The 16,037-nt window shown below is 57.5% G+C and overlaps 1 protein-coding gene and 1 long non-coding RNA gene across 11 annotated transcripts in view; one reads left to right on the top strand and one right to left on the bottom strand.

Moving 5' to 3' along the window:
• PMEPA1 (prostate transmembrane protein, androgen induced 1) overlaps nucleotides 1–8,644 on the top strand; it is a 56,325-nt gene extending 47,681 nt beyond the window's left edge. For all 10 annotated transcript variants that reach the window (XM_077873699.1, XM_077873700.1, XM_077873701.1 and 7 more), the window contains exons 3-4: nucleotides 3,894–3,947; nucleotides 4,388–8,644. In XM_077873699.1, coding sequence (XP_077729825.1) covers nucleotides 3,894–3,947; nucleotides 4,388–4,936 — 603 coding nt within the window. In that variant the 3' untranslated portion in view covers nucleotides 4,937–8,644. The remainder of the gene's footprint in view (nucleotides 1–3,893; nucleotides 3,948–4,387) is intronic.
• Nucleotides 8,645–9,387: 743 nt separating this feature from the next.
• LOC144298590 (uncharacterized) lies at nucleotides 9,388–10,558 on the bottom strand. Its single transcript, XR_013365522.1, has 2 exons — nucleotides 10,141–10,558; nucleotides 9,388–9,651 (listed from the first exon to the last, which is right to left on the bottom strand). It is a non-coding gene; the product is annotated as an uncharacterized LOC144298590 (long non-coding RNA).
• Between the last annotated feature and the right edge of the window lie 5,479 nt (nucleotides 10,559–16,037).

Genomic DNA, 16,037 nt, shown 5'->3' with positions numbered 1-16,037 from the left:
GGCCCCAGGGCCGTGGCCCGAGCACACCTCTGAGCCTGGGAGGACAGCGACAGCAGGGAGGGTGGCACCGGGGGTGGCCTCCCAGGTCTGGGGATGGCCGCCCGGGGTTGGTGGCAGTGCCCAGAGCCTGCAGGGCTGAGCCGGGTCGAGCCGGGTCCCCGGCAGGTTCGGGCGTGTCCCCCCACATCAGGCTGCGGCGCGGCGGGGCGGTCAGCAGGTGGCCAGGGCGAGGAGCCTCCGCTGGGTCCCCCGGCCCGAGGCTCAGCAGGCATCCGGAGGGCACTGGGCGCCGCTGCTCCGGCCAGGGCTCACCCGTGTGTCTGCTGTGCCTGTCCCCCAGGTGGCTGTGCCGAGGGTGTGCCTCCCCGGCTCACGGCAGCCCGGAAACCCCATCCCACGGGGGAGAAACCGGGGCCCAGACAGGTGGGCGTGTTGGCCTGAAGCCGCGCAGCTTGTCAGCGGCGGTGCGAAGAGCCCCGGCCCCCTGTGCCACCTCACATGCTGGGGCAAGGGAGAAGATGCGAGCCGGGTGGCCCGTGCCCGGGGTGGGCCTTCTCGCCCTCTGAGCCCCACTCTGCCAGACGGGTGGAGCTGGCCCTTCTGCTGCCTGCCCCTGGGTGTGGTCACTGAGGACACCGCTCGCCCAGCGGGCTGGGGCCGTGGCGCAAGTTCCAGCGTGAGGGATCCTTGCTGCCACCGGGGGCAGGGAGACAGCCCCGTGGGCAGCACCTGGGACTTTGTGCCCAGACAGAGGGTTAAGATCCTGGCCCTGATTCCCAGACACCTGGAGCCACAGAAAAGTCCCCGCCCCATCTACCCAGCCACCTGCATGGGCCCCTGGGGATGCCCGGCTGGGTAAACACAGCCTCGTTAGGCCTGCAGCAAGTGTGGCAGCTCCCTTGGGGACCCCTCCCTGCCAGACAGCCTGCGTCTCAGGAGTCTCAGGGCCCCGTGACCTCCCACAGACACCCCAAACCTGGGCACTCTCCGCCTGGGGCTGGGCCTGCCCCTGGCCTGACTGTCCTGCCTCGGTTCCTTTCCAGGGGGACCCCATTTGCTCATCTGTCCGAGAATAAGGCTCAAGTGCAGGTACGCCACTGGCCCTAGAACGTCACTTCCCCGCCCGGGGCTGTTCCCAGGGAAGCCACACTATATTGTGTTGTGGTAACAGCAGTGGTGATCTTGCCCTGACGGCGGCACGGAAGATGGGTCTGCAGGGGCTTGTCCTGGAGTTGGCGGGTGGGGGGGATGTGCCCTGTGAGGCAGGTACGGTGCCACCTGGCACAGGTAAGCAGGTGTATAGGTGCCACCAACCCCACCCAGGAAGCCTCCTGCTCATTTCTGAGCTGCTCCTGGGTCCCTGAGCTTTGTTTTCAAACATTCCCTGCTTTGAATTCCTCCCCTTATCAGCTTATTCCCCCAAAGTTTATGCATCTTGAACAGCAACGGTCACGTCACCCATAGGTCTCTTGGAAGACGGTTTGTGCGTGAAGCCTGCTCAGCATGGGGCAGGATGGATGCAGACTAGAGGCTCAGCCAGGAAATTGGATGGGGCAACCCTTTGTTCATTTTGTCCCCAAATCAGCCCTGGCATGGGTCTCCCGCTTCCCGAGCGGCTTCTGCAGGCACAAGGCTTCTAAATCAGGGACAGGGCAGCCAGCTGGACGTTCGATTACTGTACAGCGAGCCAGGCCGATATAGGAGCTGAGATGCCATGGGAGCCTGGGAGGCAGGGGTGGTGGTGGGTGGTTCCTGGAAGGCTCCCTGGAGGAGGAAGTGACTTCCAGGTGCACACGTTGGAGGTAGTCAGCTGACGAGGCTGGTGGGTGGTTTGGGGCTCTATGGTGGGGCTCCTGGGGCATTGATGGGTGTTTCCTTAAGCTTCCTGGGTGGTGCCAGGTAGCTAACCACTCTGTTGGGACTGGGAGTGGCGGGGGGGGGAGGGCAGTGGTGGGAAGAGGTTGTTGGCCACGTCATGCAGAGCCCGGGACAGAGGGACTCGTGGGAAGGTTTTAGGCAGGAGTGTATCTGGGTCACCTCTCATCCAAGCTGGCCTTAGCTGCATGCATCCACCACCCGGGGCCCCTGACCCTAGTGAGGAGCGGGTGGACGTGCCCATCGGCTTCCTGGCACGCACATGGGCCATGCCAGTGGCCCGGCCTGGGGCTACACAGCCAGGATTGGCCTGAGCCCAGGTGGGTCTGGAAGCGAGCAGGTGAGGGTTTGGATCCCAGCACGGCCTCCTACCAGCTGGGCCCACTCAGCTCTCGGTGCAGTGTCTGGCACCGAGACAACGATTGATAACATGACTAATATCAGTAACAAAACGGCCTTTGACCACGCCAACAGCAAGGCTGTGTGGCCGCTTGCTGCATCCTACCACCTGGAACCTACTAGAGACCACAAGGAGAGCTCATGGGTGCTTTCCCGGTGGGACCGTTGTGAGAGCCACAGAGCCCCCCAGTGGCCATGTAGGCAACTGCACTTCTCTGGGCACCCAGCCCCCTCTCCAGGTCACCCTACGGCCCCAACTGGGTGAGACCGGGAACCCCCAGGATAACGAGCCCGGAGGAAACCTTTGGAGCGCTAGATATTTTGATTGTAGTCACGGGTCTCTGGTGTATGCACGTACCAAAACTTAACCAAATTGCATACTTTGAATATGTACAGTTTATTTATTTATTTTTTAAAGATTTTATTTGTTTATTCGTGAGAGACACAGGCAGAGGGAGAAGCAGGCCCCCTGCAGGGCGCCCAATGAGGGACTCGATCCCAGGACCCCGGGATCATGACCTGAGCCGAAGGCAGAGGCTCAGCCGCTGAGCCACCCAGGCGTCCCCACGTACAGATTATCTCCATCTCTAGAAAGCTGTGAAATTCAGAGACGACATCCTTCCCCCCGGGCCCAGGGCTATCCGTCACCACATAACCAGCATTGTCTGGGTTTGCCTCTCAGACAAACTGAGCCTGGTGCGGGGTCCCACGTCCCTTGGGTCTCTCCCCGAGGCCTGAGATGGCACGTGGCATGTGCCCAACTCAGCCCATGCGGCCCGGCCACCCGTGGGGAAATCTCAGAGCAAGAGGGTGTGAGCTTCCTGAGGTGGCAGCTACACACTTGGTATGGAAGCGGTACCACCTTCCGCCTTTGTTGACTGACCCCATCATTATTTGGTGGCAGAGCAGCTGCATGGGGGCACTTAGCTCATTAACTAACTTTGTCCAGTATTTCTGTACCCGTGAACTGGGCTCCTGGTATACAGGTTGAGACAGGCTGTAAAGAGGTAAATAAATAGAGACAAGTTGGTTACAGGTAAGAGAGCTGCTGGGAAGGAAGTTAGCCCATGCCAGGATTGTAAATGGGGGCGGGCCCTTTAGACGGCAGTGTCAGAGGAGGTCTGCGGGGCTGCTGGTGCAGTGGGGCGGCCGGTGCAAAGGCCCTGAGGTACATGCATGACCCTTTGCATTAGAAGGTGCGTCAGCCTGGCCCCCAGCACTTTTGTGTAGTCACAGAGGGCCACGTGCGCTCCTTGGCATAGTCTACCCCTCAAAAGTTCTGGAAGTTTAGTAACTTGCCAAGATCACGCTGCAAGCACGTGGTCCAGGTCAAGGTCGGGAGGGCCAGGTCTCGCCAGGCTTCTTCATCAGCCTAAGGCACGCGGGCAGCTGCTGGAGGGTCTTAAGAAGGCGGAGCCTACAGGTCAGCTGTAGGTGGTTGGGGTCACATCTGAGAAGTGGTGAGGGCCCCAGGCCGGGGTAGCAGAGTGGGGATGGAGGGTGGCCGATGGCTGCCAGATGCGACTCCAAAGAGAAGATGTCAGGCTCAAAGCCAGTTGACCCTGTGTGCGCTCACCTGTGCTCAGACTGCTGACCCTGCCCCTCTCGTCCCCACACAGGAAGGATGCCTCTGGCCGTCCGAGAGCACGGTGTCTGGCAGCGGAATCCCAGAGGTGAGCCCCCCGTGCGGCCCCAGTCCCCTGCCTGCTGCCCCCCGCCCCCCGCCCCCCGGGGTGCTGTAGTGGACGCCTCCGGCCATCTGCCCGGCAAGTCCCCTCTCCAAGCCGGAGGCGCCTCCCCTGGCCGCAGGAGTGTGGCTGCCAGGCTCACCTCTGTGCCCTTCTCTGAAGAATTGTCCTTGGCTGCTGGCACCGCCCGCGCCAGCCGCTCACCCTCTCCCACCCCGCAGTGGGGGGCCCACAGGGTCCACAGGCTGGAGGACAAAAGTTGCCCCTCTTCCAACTCGGTGATGAGGATCCCATCCAGGGCTCCCCAGTGCACCCCTCCCTCCCCCCCCACCCCCAGAGAGCAGAGGGTCCCCCCCAGGCAGCCAGACCCCACCGCCTCGGGCTGCTTCGGGGTGGAGGACCCTCACTCTGCTCTGCCCCCGCAGCCGCAGGTCTATGCCCCTCCGAGGCCCACCGACCGCCTGGCCGTGCCCCCCTTCACCCAGCGGGACCGCTTCCACCGCTTCCAGCCCACCTACCCGTACCTGCAGCACCAGATCGACCTGCCGCCCACCATCTCGCTGTCGGACGGGGAGGAGCCCCCGCCCTACCAGGGCCCCTGCACCCTCCAGCTGCGGGACCCGGAGCAGCAGCTGGAGCTGAACCGCGAGTCGGTGCGCGCGCCCCCGAACAGAACCATCTTCGACAGCGACCTGATGGACAGTGCCATGTTGGGCGGCCCCTGCCCCCCCAGCAGTAACTCGGGCATCAGCGCCACGTGCTACGGGGGCGGCGGGCGCATGGAGGGGCCGCCCCCCACCTACAGCGAGGTCATCGGCCACTACCCGGGGTCCCCGGCCTTCCAGCACCAGCAGAGCAGCGGGCCGCCCTCCTTGCTGGAGGGGACCCGGCTCCCCCACGCACACATCGCCCCCCTGGAGAGCACAGCTGCCTGGAGCAAAGAAAAGGATAAACCGAAAGGGCACCCTCTCTAGGCACCCCGGGGCCGGGGCAGCGGTAGGGAGAAGACAACACGCTCCGCACCTCTTAGACGAGAAGACAGAGGAGGACCGGGCAGCAGCCACCACACGCGGCGCGTAACCATCCTCTCCCCCTCTCTCTGTGTATAAATATTTACATGTTCTGTGTGGTCTGAATGCACAAGCTAAGAAAGCTTGCAAAAAACCACGTTTCTTTGTTGAGCTGTGTCTTGAAGGCAAAAGAGAAAAAAAAAAAAACAAAAAACAACACACACACACACAAAATCTACCCTAGTCTTTTCTGTTTCTAGTTGAGCTGCGTGCGTGAATGCTTCTTTTCTTTTGTTTGTTTATGATGATTTCACTTAACTTTAAAGACATATTTGCACAAAACCTTTGTTTAAAGATCTGCAATATTATATATATATAAATATATATAAAATAAGAGAAACTGTATTGTGAGGGCAGGAGTATTTTTGTATTAGAAGAGGCCTATTAAAAAAAAAAGTTGTTTTCTGAACTAGAAGAGAAAAAAAATGGCAATTTTTGAGTGCCAACTCAGAAAGCGTGTATTACCTTGTAAAGAAAAAAAAAGTACAAAGCAGGGGTTTAGAGTTATTTATATAAATGTTGAGCTTTTGCACTATTTTTTAATATAAATATGTCAGTGCTTGTCTGATGGAAACTCCTATCATGTCTGTCGAGACTTTTAAGGGAGAAATGTGGAAATTTCACAGTCGGCGTCAGGCAGAGGGCGGGCTCGACACGGAGTTTGGAGAGCTTTCCGGAGGGGCCGCTTTCCTGCGAAGTGGAAGCTTCTGGCTAGCGATAGGTTGTTACCTCGTTATACATTCCCCACCGAAGGAGACAGTTTCCCCCTCTGGGCCAGAACAGCCTTGGGATGGCAAACCCAATAGGGAAGTTACTCTAGGCACCAAGTTGCAGGTGGTGGCTTTGCCTTTCCCGAGATGAAAATAAACTTCTGGAAGAATCTTAGTTTTTCCTCCTGGTTTTTTTTTGTTTTGTTTTGTTTTTTTTAAAGCATGAAGCCTCGCCCCCGCCCCCACCCATCTCCAGCCGCAGCTGCTCCCCGCGCGTGTTGCCGGGGACCCCCCCTTCCCTCCCCCAGAGGGGGCTTGGGTGGCTGCTTTGCCCAGAGCACTTCGGGGCGATGCGCTGGCTCCAGGATTTATCAGCTGAGGTCGGTCGGTGGAGGCCACTGACAGGTCAGAAAGGCCCGGAGTATTAGGAATTTGACCTCGTTCCTGTCTTTCTCTTTACGTAGCAATTCTCACCTAACAGGCCAACAAACGGAACCCCAGAGATGAAAAAGCGACATGCCCCGATTTCTCCCAGGACATGCAAAAGGGTTAAAAGGACAACAAAAAAACCAGTCGAACCTGTGCTTTTATGTTTTCAAAGCACAATTCTTTACCTTCTGCTCTCCCGCATTTTCGTTCCCTCTCCCCGTGGAAACAATCATGTTCGATGTGCTTATTTATCTGTGTTTTCACAGCCTCTTTAGCGGATACGAGTCTTGTCTACCAGGATTTTCCTGAGTAGGCTGCGGTGTGGCGGGATCCCCTGGTGGTGCGCAGGTGAGGGCGCGTGAGTGGCGCAGGTGTATGCGCGGTGGCGACAGGTGGGACATGGAGTGGGGGTCCCTGGGGTCGACCAGGGACAGTGGCTGGAGCTGCAGGTTCTTCCTCCCACTGAGGACTTGTTCACATTCCATGGGGTGATCCCCCAGATGGAAGAGCAGCCCCCCGCCCACCCACCCCCCCAAGCCCCTCCGCATGGAGCTGTCTTTTCATTTTGGCAGAACACTAACTAGCAGACTAACATAAGAGGAGGCATCCGGGCAATAACTCTTGTTTTTAAGCAACTTTTTTATTACTTAAACGCCTGAGAACAGTTTTGACGTTCTGACCATTTGGACTCTATTTCTACGTACCCTTCCCCAACACGGTGACCAACAGATAAACATGGGGTCTGAGTGGCCGCCGGCCAGCCTGGCGGAAAGTTCTTGTACTTTGACAATAACACCTGCCTCTCCGTGGCGAGGTCGGGGTGGCGGTGGTGGTGGTGGTGGTGGTGGGGTGGTCTTCAGCCTAAACTTTGCTTCTCAAAGAGGATTCTTTTCAGAAGTCGTGCAGAAACATCGGTATTAATTTGTCCTAAAAGGTACAGGGACACATTTATAGATAAAATTTTTAAAAACTGTAGCTTTCCTCTATGTGAAGAGCCTCCCTAGTGCCTTACTGAGGAAGGAGTGCCCTCTTGTCACCAAATGGGGGCATCCCTGGACAGTGACACCGAACCCCCATCCCCACCCCCTCTGCCCCTCTGCCCCGGGGACTGACCTTCCCACTCTAGGTCAACAAAGGGCTGCAGCTTCTCAAATATCCCCATCGCCCTGCCCTCCCGTGTCCCACCCATGCACCCACCCACCACCGTCTTGTCAGATGTGGTGTTTGACTCCCATGTGACTTGTAAGCCTAGAAATGGCCCCGGACTGTGCAGGTCCCCAGGTCTTGAGCCAAGCTGTTGGAATCCCGTTGGTTGGTGGTGTGGTCTGCATTTGCCGTGTTTGGAAGGAGGCGGGGGAGTGGCTCCCTGACCTCAGCTGGCTTGAGGGCAGAGCACACCCCTCCAATTGCACCCCAGGATTGCAGTCCAGGGCTCGATGCTGCAGCGCCCCCGGGCTTCATGCCCGGCAGATGCCGGTTGCAGAGGCTCAGGGCAGAGCAGCTTGTCCAAGTCGGGACACATCCCCAGAAAACCTGGGGTGTGTGTTTCTGGAAACAGCTAAGCTCTTGGTTTCTCTGCTGGACCCCAGAGCTGGGGGTGCACTCATTCCTCTGGATGTTGGCTGTCGTGCCGTTATCTTTGAAAAGATTCCGAGCACCCCTGAGGAGACCTCCTTTTTCCAGTAAAAAGTTTGGGGGTCCTCAGCTGTGGCTGGTTGGAGGGGGACCAGGTTGGGCTTCCTCTACTCCTCATCGTTTCCGTGCTTGTCCATCACATTTCCTACCCCCCGAGGAAGAAAGAGCATTTCTCCCACAAAGGCCAGGTCTCCGCAGACCAACTTAGGAAGGGGCACTAAGCCATCTCTGTCCCCCCCGAAGCCCCGGTGTTCTTTGCAAAGAGCTGAAACTCCCCCCAGCCCACCCCCACCCCCCACCATCTAGCGAACCCCAGGGCAGGGCAAGAACCGAGTCCAATCCCTGTCCTCGTCTCCTCTCTGAATTGTATGTTTCAGAAATCGTTCTCTACACGCACACAAAGCTTCCAGATCCATAAAACATCCTGATGATAAGGAAAAAATAAAAGTGTTTTTGTTTTGTTTTTGTTTGTTTGTTTCCTGGAAACTGCGCTTCAAATTCTGCTGTACTATAGAGCCCAGAAGGACACGCGTTCTCGTTTGCCTGCCTGATTCCATGGTGGTGTGCTGATGGCACGCTTTTATGTTGCATTCTTGGCGTTGGAACCGCTCACCTTTGCAGCCCTGTTTTCCCAAGTTCTGTTCAAGTTAAACTCATGTAAATTCTCCGTGGCACGCTGGGTGCGGCGCCCACGTCGCTGCCGCGTAAGACTCTGTATTTGGATGCCAATCCACAGGCCTGATGAAATCGCTTGTTGTGTATCAATAATCATTAGTGGCAATGATGACATTCTGAAAAGCTGCAATACTTATACAATAAATTTTACAATTCTTTGGAACGAGGCTTTTTTACTTCTTTGGCTGTATTGCCTTCCCCTGTCCCCCACCGCGCTCAGCAACGGTCCCAGGGCCCATTTAGTGGGGAGGGAGGGAGGCTGCTGAGCTGCTGGGGGGCCCGAGACCTCTGTTCCAGTTCAAGCAGCATCCCTGGAGCCCAGTGAAAACACTAGCTCAGGCAGGTGGTTCTAACAAAGGGGTTTAAAATTAACTCACCTCTTAAAAAAAAATTAAAAAATAAAAATAAATAAAATTAACTCCCCTCTTTCATTAATTGGGGTTAAAAGAGTTTGTAAGGTGTTAACCTACTTTTCTTCCCTCTTGGAAAAATCGTGCTAAGGCTCTGATAAGGTCTGCAAGAAAGAAACTGGCCTTATGTGAGTCCCTTCCAGAAGGAAACATTGAGGCATGGATTTGTAAGAAGGGACGTATGAAGGGAGCGCTGCCACGGGAGACGGTTAAGGAAACTGGGGAGAGGACAGAGGAGGAAAAACGAAGCAAAGTAGCGAGGGGGTTTAGGCAAAGTCCCCGCCACAGCCTGATCCCAAAGATCCCAAAGGGACTGTGGGGAGCTCTGGGGTGTGAGGTGCTTCTGGGTGAAAAGTAGACTCTGAGATGCTCCTGGATTCTCGGGTGTGAGAGCGCAGCAGTGAGGAGTTTCCCAAGCCCCAGGGTGGCCCTCAGAGAGGTTCCCAGGAACCAGCCATTCGCAAGGCCCGTGCAAGCCAGGAAGGGGAGACAGGAGTCTAAAAGGGATCCCCTGGGTTCCGAGTGTGCTCCCCGCAGTGCCCACTACAGAAAGTCGCATTTATTTCTCTAAACAGAACCATCTTTGACGTCTGGTCAAGGTGTTTTAAAGATCAGCGCCCCAACAGTTGATTCCCCGGGAATGACCATCCTGCAGCCTCGACCCCACGGTTCTGTAAGCTCTGGGAGTAGAGTCCTATAATCAGGGCAGAATGTGAGGCACACATCGGTCTTGCTTTCTCCCTCTCTGGTGGAGGAAAACCTAGGAGTAAAAAAGAAAGGAAAATTGATGAGAAACCAAAGGAGCTCATTACTCTCCGGTGTTGGCAGTGGGACCCCACGGTGCGCTCCCAGCCTGGCTCCAGAGCCCCCGGCCTCTCATGAGCGCCCACTCTCCCGGGGGCCTGTCACTGTAGAAAGTGTTGCCGCAGTGCCTGTGAGGTTGTCTGAAGGACATCCTGGGTCGAAAAGGAGACCCTCCCCGCTCCTCTGACCTGGCTCAAGCACATATCACTGAATCGGTCCGGAATAAAGGCGGAAATCGGAGTATCTACTATTTGTTGAGCACCTACTAGGCGCCAAGCACCATGTCAAGGTCTCCAGTGAGGTTGGCCGCTTGTCTGGGGAGATCTCATCTCATTCATCTGCCTCTTGGTTTTCTGTTTTTTTGGTTTTTAAACAGGGTCTCATGCTGGGCTCTGCTCGGGGGTCCCAGCGCCTGAAGCCCGACCTCTGACCTCAAGGAACCCACCTCCTGGTGGTCCAGACAGACTCACAGACGGCAGCACAGCACAATGCCTCGGGGGCAGGACCCCCAGAGGCTGGATTCCAGTCCCCCCCCCCCCCCCCCCGCCCCAGAGGTCAGGGAGGAGAGGGGCAGAGAGTGAACCAGGGCCCTGCACGAGCAAAGGCCTGGAGGAGACTCGGCGGGGCCCCCGCCCTGGAATCGGCTCTTCCTCCGCCAAGCGAGCCAACGCCAGCTCGGCCGGGGTTTGCAGGCCTGGGGGTTGCGGATTCCTGCAGCTGAAAAGCAACAGGTGGAGCGGGGCCGGGCGAGGCCACCAGGCTGGATGGGCGACTGTGACGTCACCGAGACGTCTGCCCCCCGCCGTCAAACGCTCTTCCCCTGACGTCCCTCCCGCGCACGTCCCCCTCCCCGGCCGCTCGCCCGGCTGCCCCGGAGCAGGAGGGAAGAAGCCGGCTCCCGACGCCCGCAGCCGAAGTCCCAGAATCGAATCCCATTGGCCTGGCTTAGGCCACGTGGCCGCCTCTGAGCCAATCACTGCGGCCGCGGGGAGGCGCGCCCTGATTGGCCGGGGTTCCGTCACGTGCCCCACCTGGACGGGGGCGGGGCCGCCCCCGCGCTCCCCCCGCGCGGAGGAGGGGGGCGGGGGCCGCGAGGGAGGGAGGGAGGGGGGCGGGGTCGGCTCGCGCCGCTGCCAGTCGCGGTGATTGCGGCGGTTCCCGGGGGTCGGCGAGGCGGGCGGGAGCAGACCCGACCCGCGGAGCCTGGGCCCGGCGCGCCGCGCTGCCTTCACCCCTGCTGCCGGGGATAACACAAGACCGCAGAGGCCTCGCAAATAATTTGGAACAAATGGTGCGTTTGGATGTGCGAGTAAATTTTAAAATAAATATCCACGCGTGTGCGTGTGTGTGCGCGTGTGTGCGTGTGCTGGCACGCGCCGCCCTCCCCTCCAGGCCCTCGCCCCCTCCCCTCCCCTCCCTCCAGGCCCTTGACCCCCCTCCTCTCCCTCCCCTCCCTCCAGGCCCTAGACCCCCCCCTCTCCTCCCTCCCCTCCCTCCAGGCCCTTGACCCCCCTCTCCTCCCTCCCCTCCCTCCAGGCCCTTGACCCCCCTCCTCCCCCTCCCCTCCCTCCAGGCCCTAGACCCCCCCTCTCCTCCCTCCCCTCCCTCCAGGCCCTTGACCCCCCTCCTCTCCCTCCCCTCCCTCCAGGCCCTAGATCCCCCCCTCTCCTCCCTCCCCTCCCTCCAGGCCCTTGACCCCCCTCTCCTCCCTCCCCTCCCTCCAGGCCCTTGACCCCCCTCCTCCCCCTCCCCTCCCTCCAGGCCCTAGACCCCCCCTCTCCTCCCTCCCCTCCCTCCAGGCCCTTGACCCCCCCCTCTCCTCCCTCCCCTCCCTCCAGGCCCTTGACCCCCCTCTCCTCCCTCCCCTCCCTCCAGGCCCTTGACCCCCCTCCTCTCCCTCCCCTCCCTCCAGGCCCTAGACCCCCCCCCTCCCTCCCCTCCCTCCAGGCCCTTGACCCCCCTCTCCTCCCTCCCCTCCCTCCAGGCCCTCACCCCCTCCCCTCCTTCCAGGCTCTCACCACCCTCCCCTCCTTCCAGGCTCTCACCACCCTTCCCTCCCTCCAGGCCCTCACTCCCCCTCCCCTCCCTCCAGGCCCTCACCCACTCCCCTCCTTCCAGGCTCTCACCACCCTCCCCTCCTTCCAGGCTCTCACCACCCTTCCCTCCCTCCAGGCCCTCACTCCCCCTCCCTTCCCTCCAGGCCCTTGACCCCCCCTCCTCCCTCCCCTCCCTCCATGCCCTCAACGCCCCTCCCCTCCCTCCAGGCCCTCACCCCCTTCCCTCCTTCCAGGCTCTCACCACCCTTCCCTCCCTCCAGGTCCTCACCCCCTCCCCTCCCTCCAGGTCCTCACCCCCTCCCCTCCCTCCAGGTCCTCACCCCCTCCCCTCCCTCCAGGCCCTTGACCTCCCTCTCCTCCCTCCATGCCCTCACCCCCCTCCCCTCCCTCCATGCCCTCACCACCCCTCCCCTCCCTCCAGGTCCTCACCCCCTCCCCTCCCTCCAGGCCCTTGACCTCCCTCTCCTCCCTCCATGCCCTCACCCCCCTCCCCTCCCTCCATGCCCTCACCACCCCTCACCTCCCTCAAGGCCCTCACCACCCCTCCCCTCCCTCCAGGCCCTCACCCCCCTCCCCTCCCTCCATGCCCCTCACCCCCTCCCCTCCCTCCAGGCCCTCACCCCCCTTCCCTCCCTCCAGGCCCTCACCCCCCTCCACTCCCTCCCTCAGGGTCCCCACCTCACCATAACTGATAAGCCTGGAAGTGGGGGCCTGAAATCATGATGTTCATCTTATTAAAAGGCTTTTATTGAACTCAAAATAATTAAATTTGCCTTTAAAAGCATCCAACTTAATTGAGTGAACAAGTTTTAAGATGAAATTTTAAAATTCATAGTTAGACTCCTGCCTGCTTGTTATAGACATGGGCAGATGCAGGCGAAGAGGCAAAGCATGGAGTCAGGGCTCCGTGGTCATTTGGTCGTGGTCATTTGATCTGGATTCAAATCTTCCTCTGTCACCTTTCTGGCCAGTTAACCCCTCGGACCTCAGTTCCTGAGAGGAGGAAGGTGTGCAGAGAGCAGTAGGAAATGTCACCCAGGCCCCACCCATATTGCCTTGGCCCTTTTCACTTCTGTCCACATGGGCCCAACTTCCATCTAAAAGCACTTGTGTCCTGTTGCCTGAGGTTTCCTCTGGCTTCTGGAAGCTTCTCTGCCTGTTATGTAGCAGACCAGAAGTGCAGGGAACTGATGCCATTGGGAGCAGCCTCTATGGGTGATGGGAGTAGGGGATAAACACCCCAGCTCCTTCGCCTTTGGGTGGGGGCGTGGTGAGCAGGCCCTGAGATGATTGTCCGCAGGCTCCCAGTGTTCCTGCGAGCTTGAGGCACCGAGCACCGAGCCCAGAGACCCACTAAGGTCACTTGCCTGATGGCACACCCCCGAGGAGCTGCCCGCCTCCTCACTGTCCTCCCAGCATTTCCTGGCATCACCTTCCAAATAAACGGCTTGCACTCTGATCTCTGCCTCCAGGCGTGCTTCTGAGACCCCCAGTCTCAGACCAGACGTGCAGTGGTGGTCAGCAAAGTGAGAGATTAGAGCCCCTCACAGGGCAGAGGGCACAGGTGGGCTCGTGTGTGTGCGCGTGTGTAAGTACAGGCGTGTGCACGGGCATGTGGGTTCAGGGCTGTGTGCACCTGTTTGGCTGTCTTTTTTTTTTTAACCCAATATATCCAAAATATCATTTCTACACGGAATCGGTATAAAAATTGTTAATGAGAAAAAAATCTTTCAGGTGTTGGACTCTCTTCCAACTTGCCAGGTTTCACGCCCCTGAGTACTCAGCACGGTGCCCTGCTTATCTGGGCCCTGGTATGCACTGAATGCCTGTGCCCTCCTAAGTCCATACACTGAAACCCTATCCACCCCACACGGTATTGGGGGTGGGGGCCACGGTGGGACCAGCGCCCTGTAAGAGTCACAGGGCTTGCTCTGTGCCTCCCCCACCACGTGTGGACCGAGCGAGGGGGTGGCCATCTAGGAACCGGGAAGCAGATGTCACCGACGTGGGGTTGAACTTGTTCTCTTCCACTCACTAGCCTCGACCTTGGACGTCCCAGCCTCCAGAACAACGTTTGTTGCTTCAGCCCCCGCCCCCCCCTCAACACCCCAGCCCAGTCTGTGCCCTTTGGTCATCGCCACTGAACTGCTGAAGGCAGGCATACTCTGTCGAAGAAACCTTACAAAGCAAATATCAACTTTCCTTTTGCTGACAGGCTTGATGACGTGGAGGTGACGTAGAGGTGTTGAGCAGAGAAAGGGCTGCTCCCTCTTCTTGCAGCGCTGGGACCACGCACCTGTTCCCAGTGATGGAGATAGTCGCCAAGAGCTTGGATGCTAGAGCCTGACATTCTGGGCGTGAACTTGTTCTCTTCCACTCACTGGCTCCGTGGTCCTGACCAGTTTACCCAGACATCTCTCTGCGCCTCTGTTTTCTTGTCGGTAAAATGCAGATTTAATATTATTTGCCTACCTTACAGGTTTGCTAGGAGGAGGAATCAGTGAAATAATGGAAACGGAGTCCATAATAAGCTCTAACTAATGCTGTTGAACTCTGATCAACACGGGGATTAGGGGCACGGAATATCCTGTGAGGTCGAAAATCCATGTGTAGCTTTGACTCCCTAAAATACAACTAGTGACTAGAAGCCTTACAGATAACATGAGCAGTCGGTTAACGTGTTTTGTATGTTATGTGTGCTATGTCCTGTATTCTCACAATAAAGTAAGCTAGAGGAAAGAAAATGTTAAGACGATCATAGGGAAGAGAAAACACATCTATAGTATCGTACCGCACTTATAAAAAAAAAAAAATCCACTTATAAGTGGACCCGCATCGTTCAAAGAGGTTGTTCAAGGGTCGATAGTAGTTGCCACTCAGTGCCCCCGGTCTTTTAAGAAACACCTTTGGGTCAAATTTTAGAGCGGGATATCCGTTTAAAATGAAAAGAAGTTACAAATTGACGGGTAAAATTGTTCTACTCTGGACCTGTCCCTGTCCCCACACTCGGCAACACCCTTACCCACAACTCAGCGGGGCCACAGCTGCAGAAGAGCAAGGACCCTGGCCCTTGGGATGTGGGTCTCCCCATTTCCCCATCGTACCTTCTAGGTACAGGATTCTTAGCACCTCAGGCCTATGGATGCTTCAAGAGCCTTTGAAAATGTGTGAGCTCCAAAATATGGGCTGGGGGGCAAGATGTCGCAAAATCAGAATCAACAAATGTTAAATGCAATGTCTAGGAAACCTAACATTATGTCGGGTTCATTAATCGTTTCATCTAGTCGTCACGAAAATTTCATTACACTTCACTATATTTGAAACGAATTTATAGGTGAAATCTCATTTTGCCAGAATTCCCAAGAACCCTGAATGCTCAGGGAAGAACTTGTGGCCAGTTGTAATTAATGAATGTCTCATAAGCAAATAATTTGAGTGGCAATGTCATCAAAATATCTCTTGATGGGACGCCTGGGTGGTTCAGTGATTGAGCATCTGCCTTCAGCTCAGGGTGTGATCCCAGAGTCCAGGGATCGAATCCTGCGTCGGGTTCCCTGCATGGAGCCTGCTTCTCCCTCTGCCTCTGGCTCTGCCTCTCTCTCTGTGCCTCTCGTGAGTAAATAAATAAAATCTTTTAAAAAATATAGCTCTTGATTATAAAAATATAAATCAGATGTGAATTCATTTCAATACATTTGTTGGGATGTGGGGGAGGGCCCCCTACAGAGAGTTGGCGGGTGGGGAGGAAGAGAAACAGCCTGGTGCTGGCCACCACCGGCCCTTGCCCACCTCTTGCCAACCTTCCTCAACCAGGGCTGCCTTTACCCAAGTCAGCTTGGATGAAAATCTCCCTGTGGCCCTTCTTTTGCTCCCAAAGATCTCAAGTTTCTACCACGGCCATCCATGCCCCGGCCCCTGCCCATCCCCGGGGCTCACTTTACTGGCCAGCACAGCTGGGCGTGATGGGCCACCCTGGACTCAGCCTGAGCCACCTGTCAATCCCCGAACTGGGCAGTGTGGCCTCTTCTCCAGCTGGAGAGAGAAGTGGATCCAGGGAGCAGCGAGGAGAGCTCTCCCTCCACCCTCACTACATGCTCCAGCTCGTGGTCCGGATAAAGGAATCACAAAACTCTATTCGATGAGAGACCAGATGAAATGGGACGGCTCGACCATGTGGGAACGGGACGGCTGGGGACCCGGCAGCGACGACGTGACTCACTCCTGTTTATGGAGCGCGTATATATGCTCGTTGCTCTTGCAGGACCTCGGTGCATGAGCTCGTTTA

This window comes from Canis aureus, chromosome 26, assembly GCF_053574225.1.
Source record: "Canis aureus isolate CA01 chromosome 26, VMU_Caureus_v.1.0, whole genome shotgun sequence".
NCBI lineage: Eukaryota > Metazoa > Chordata > Mammalia > Carnivora > Canidae > Canis > Canis aureus.
The sequence above is the reverse complement of the archived record's forward strand: the minus strand, read 5'-3'. Positions and strand labels throughout refer to the sequence as shown.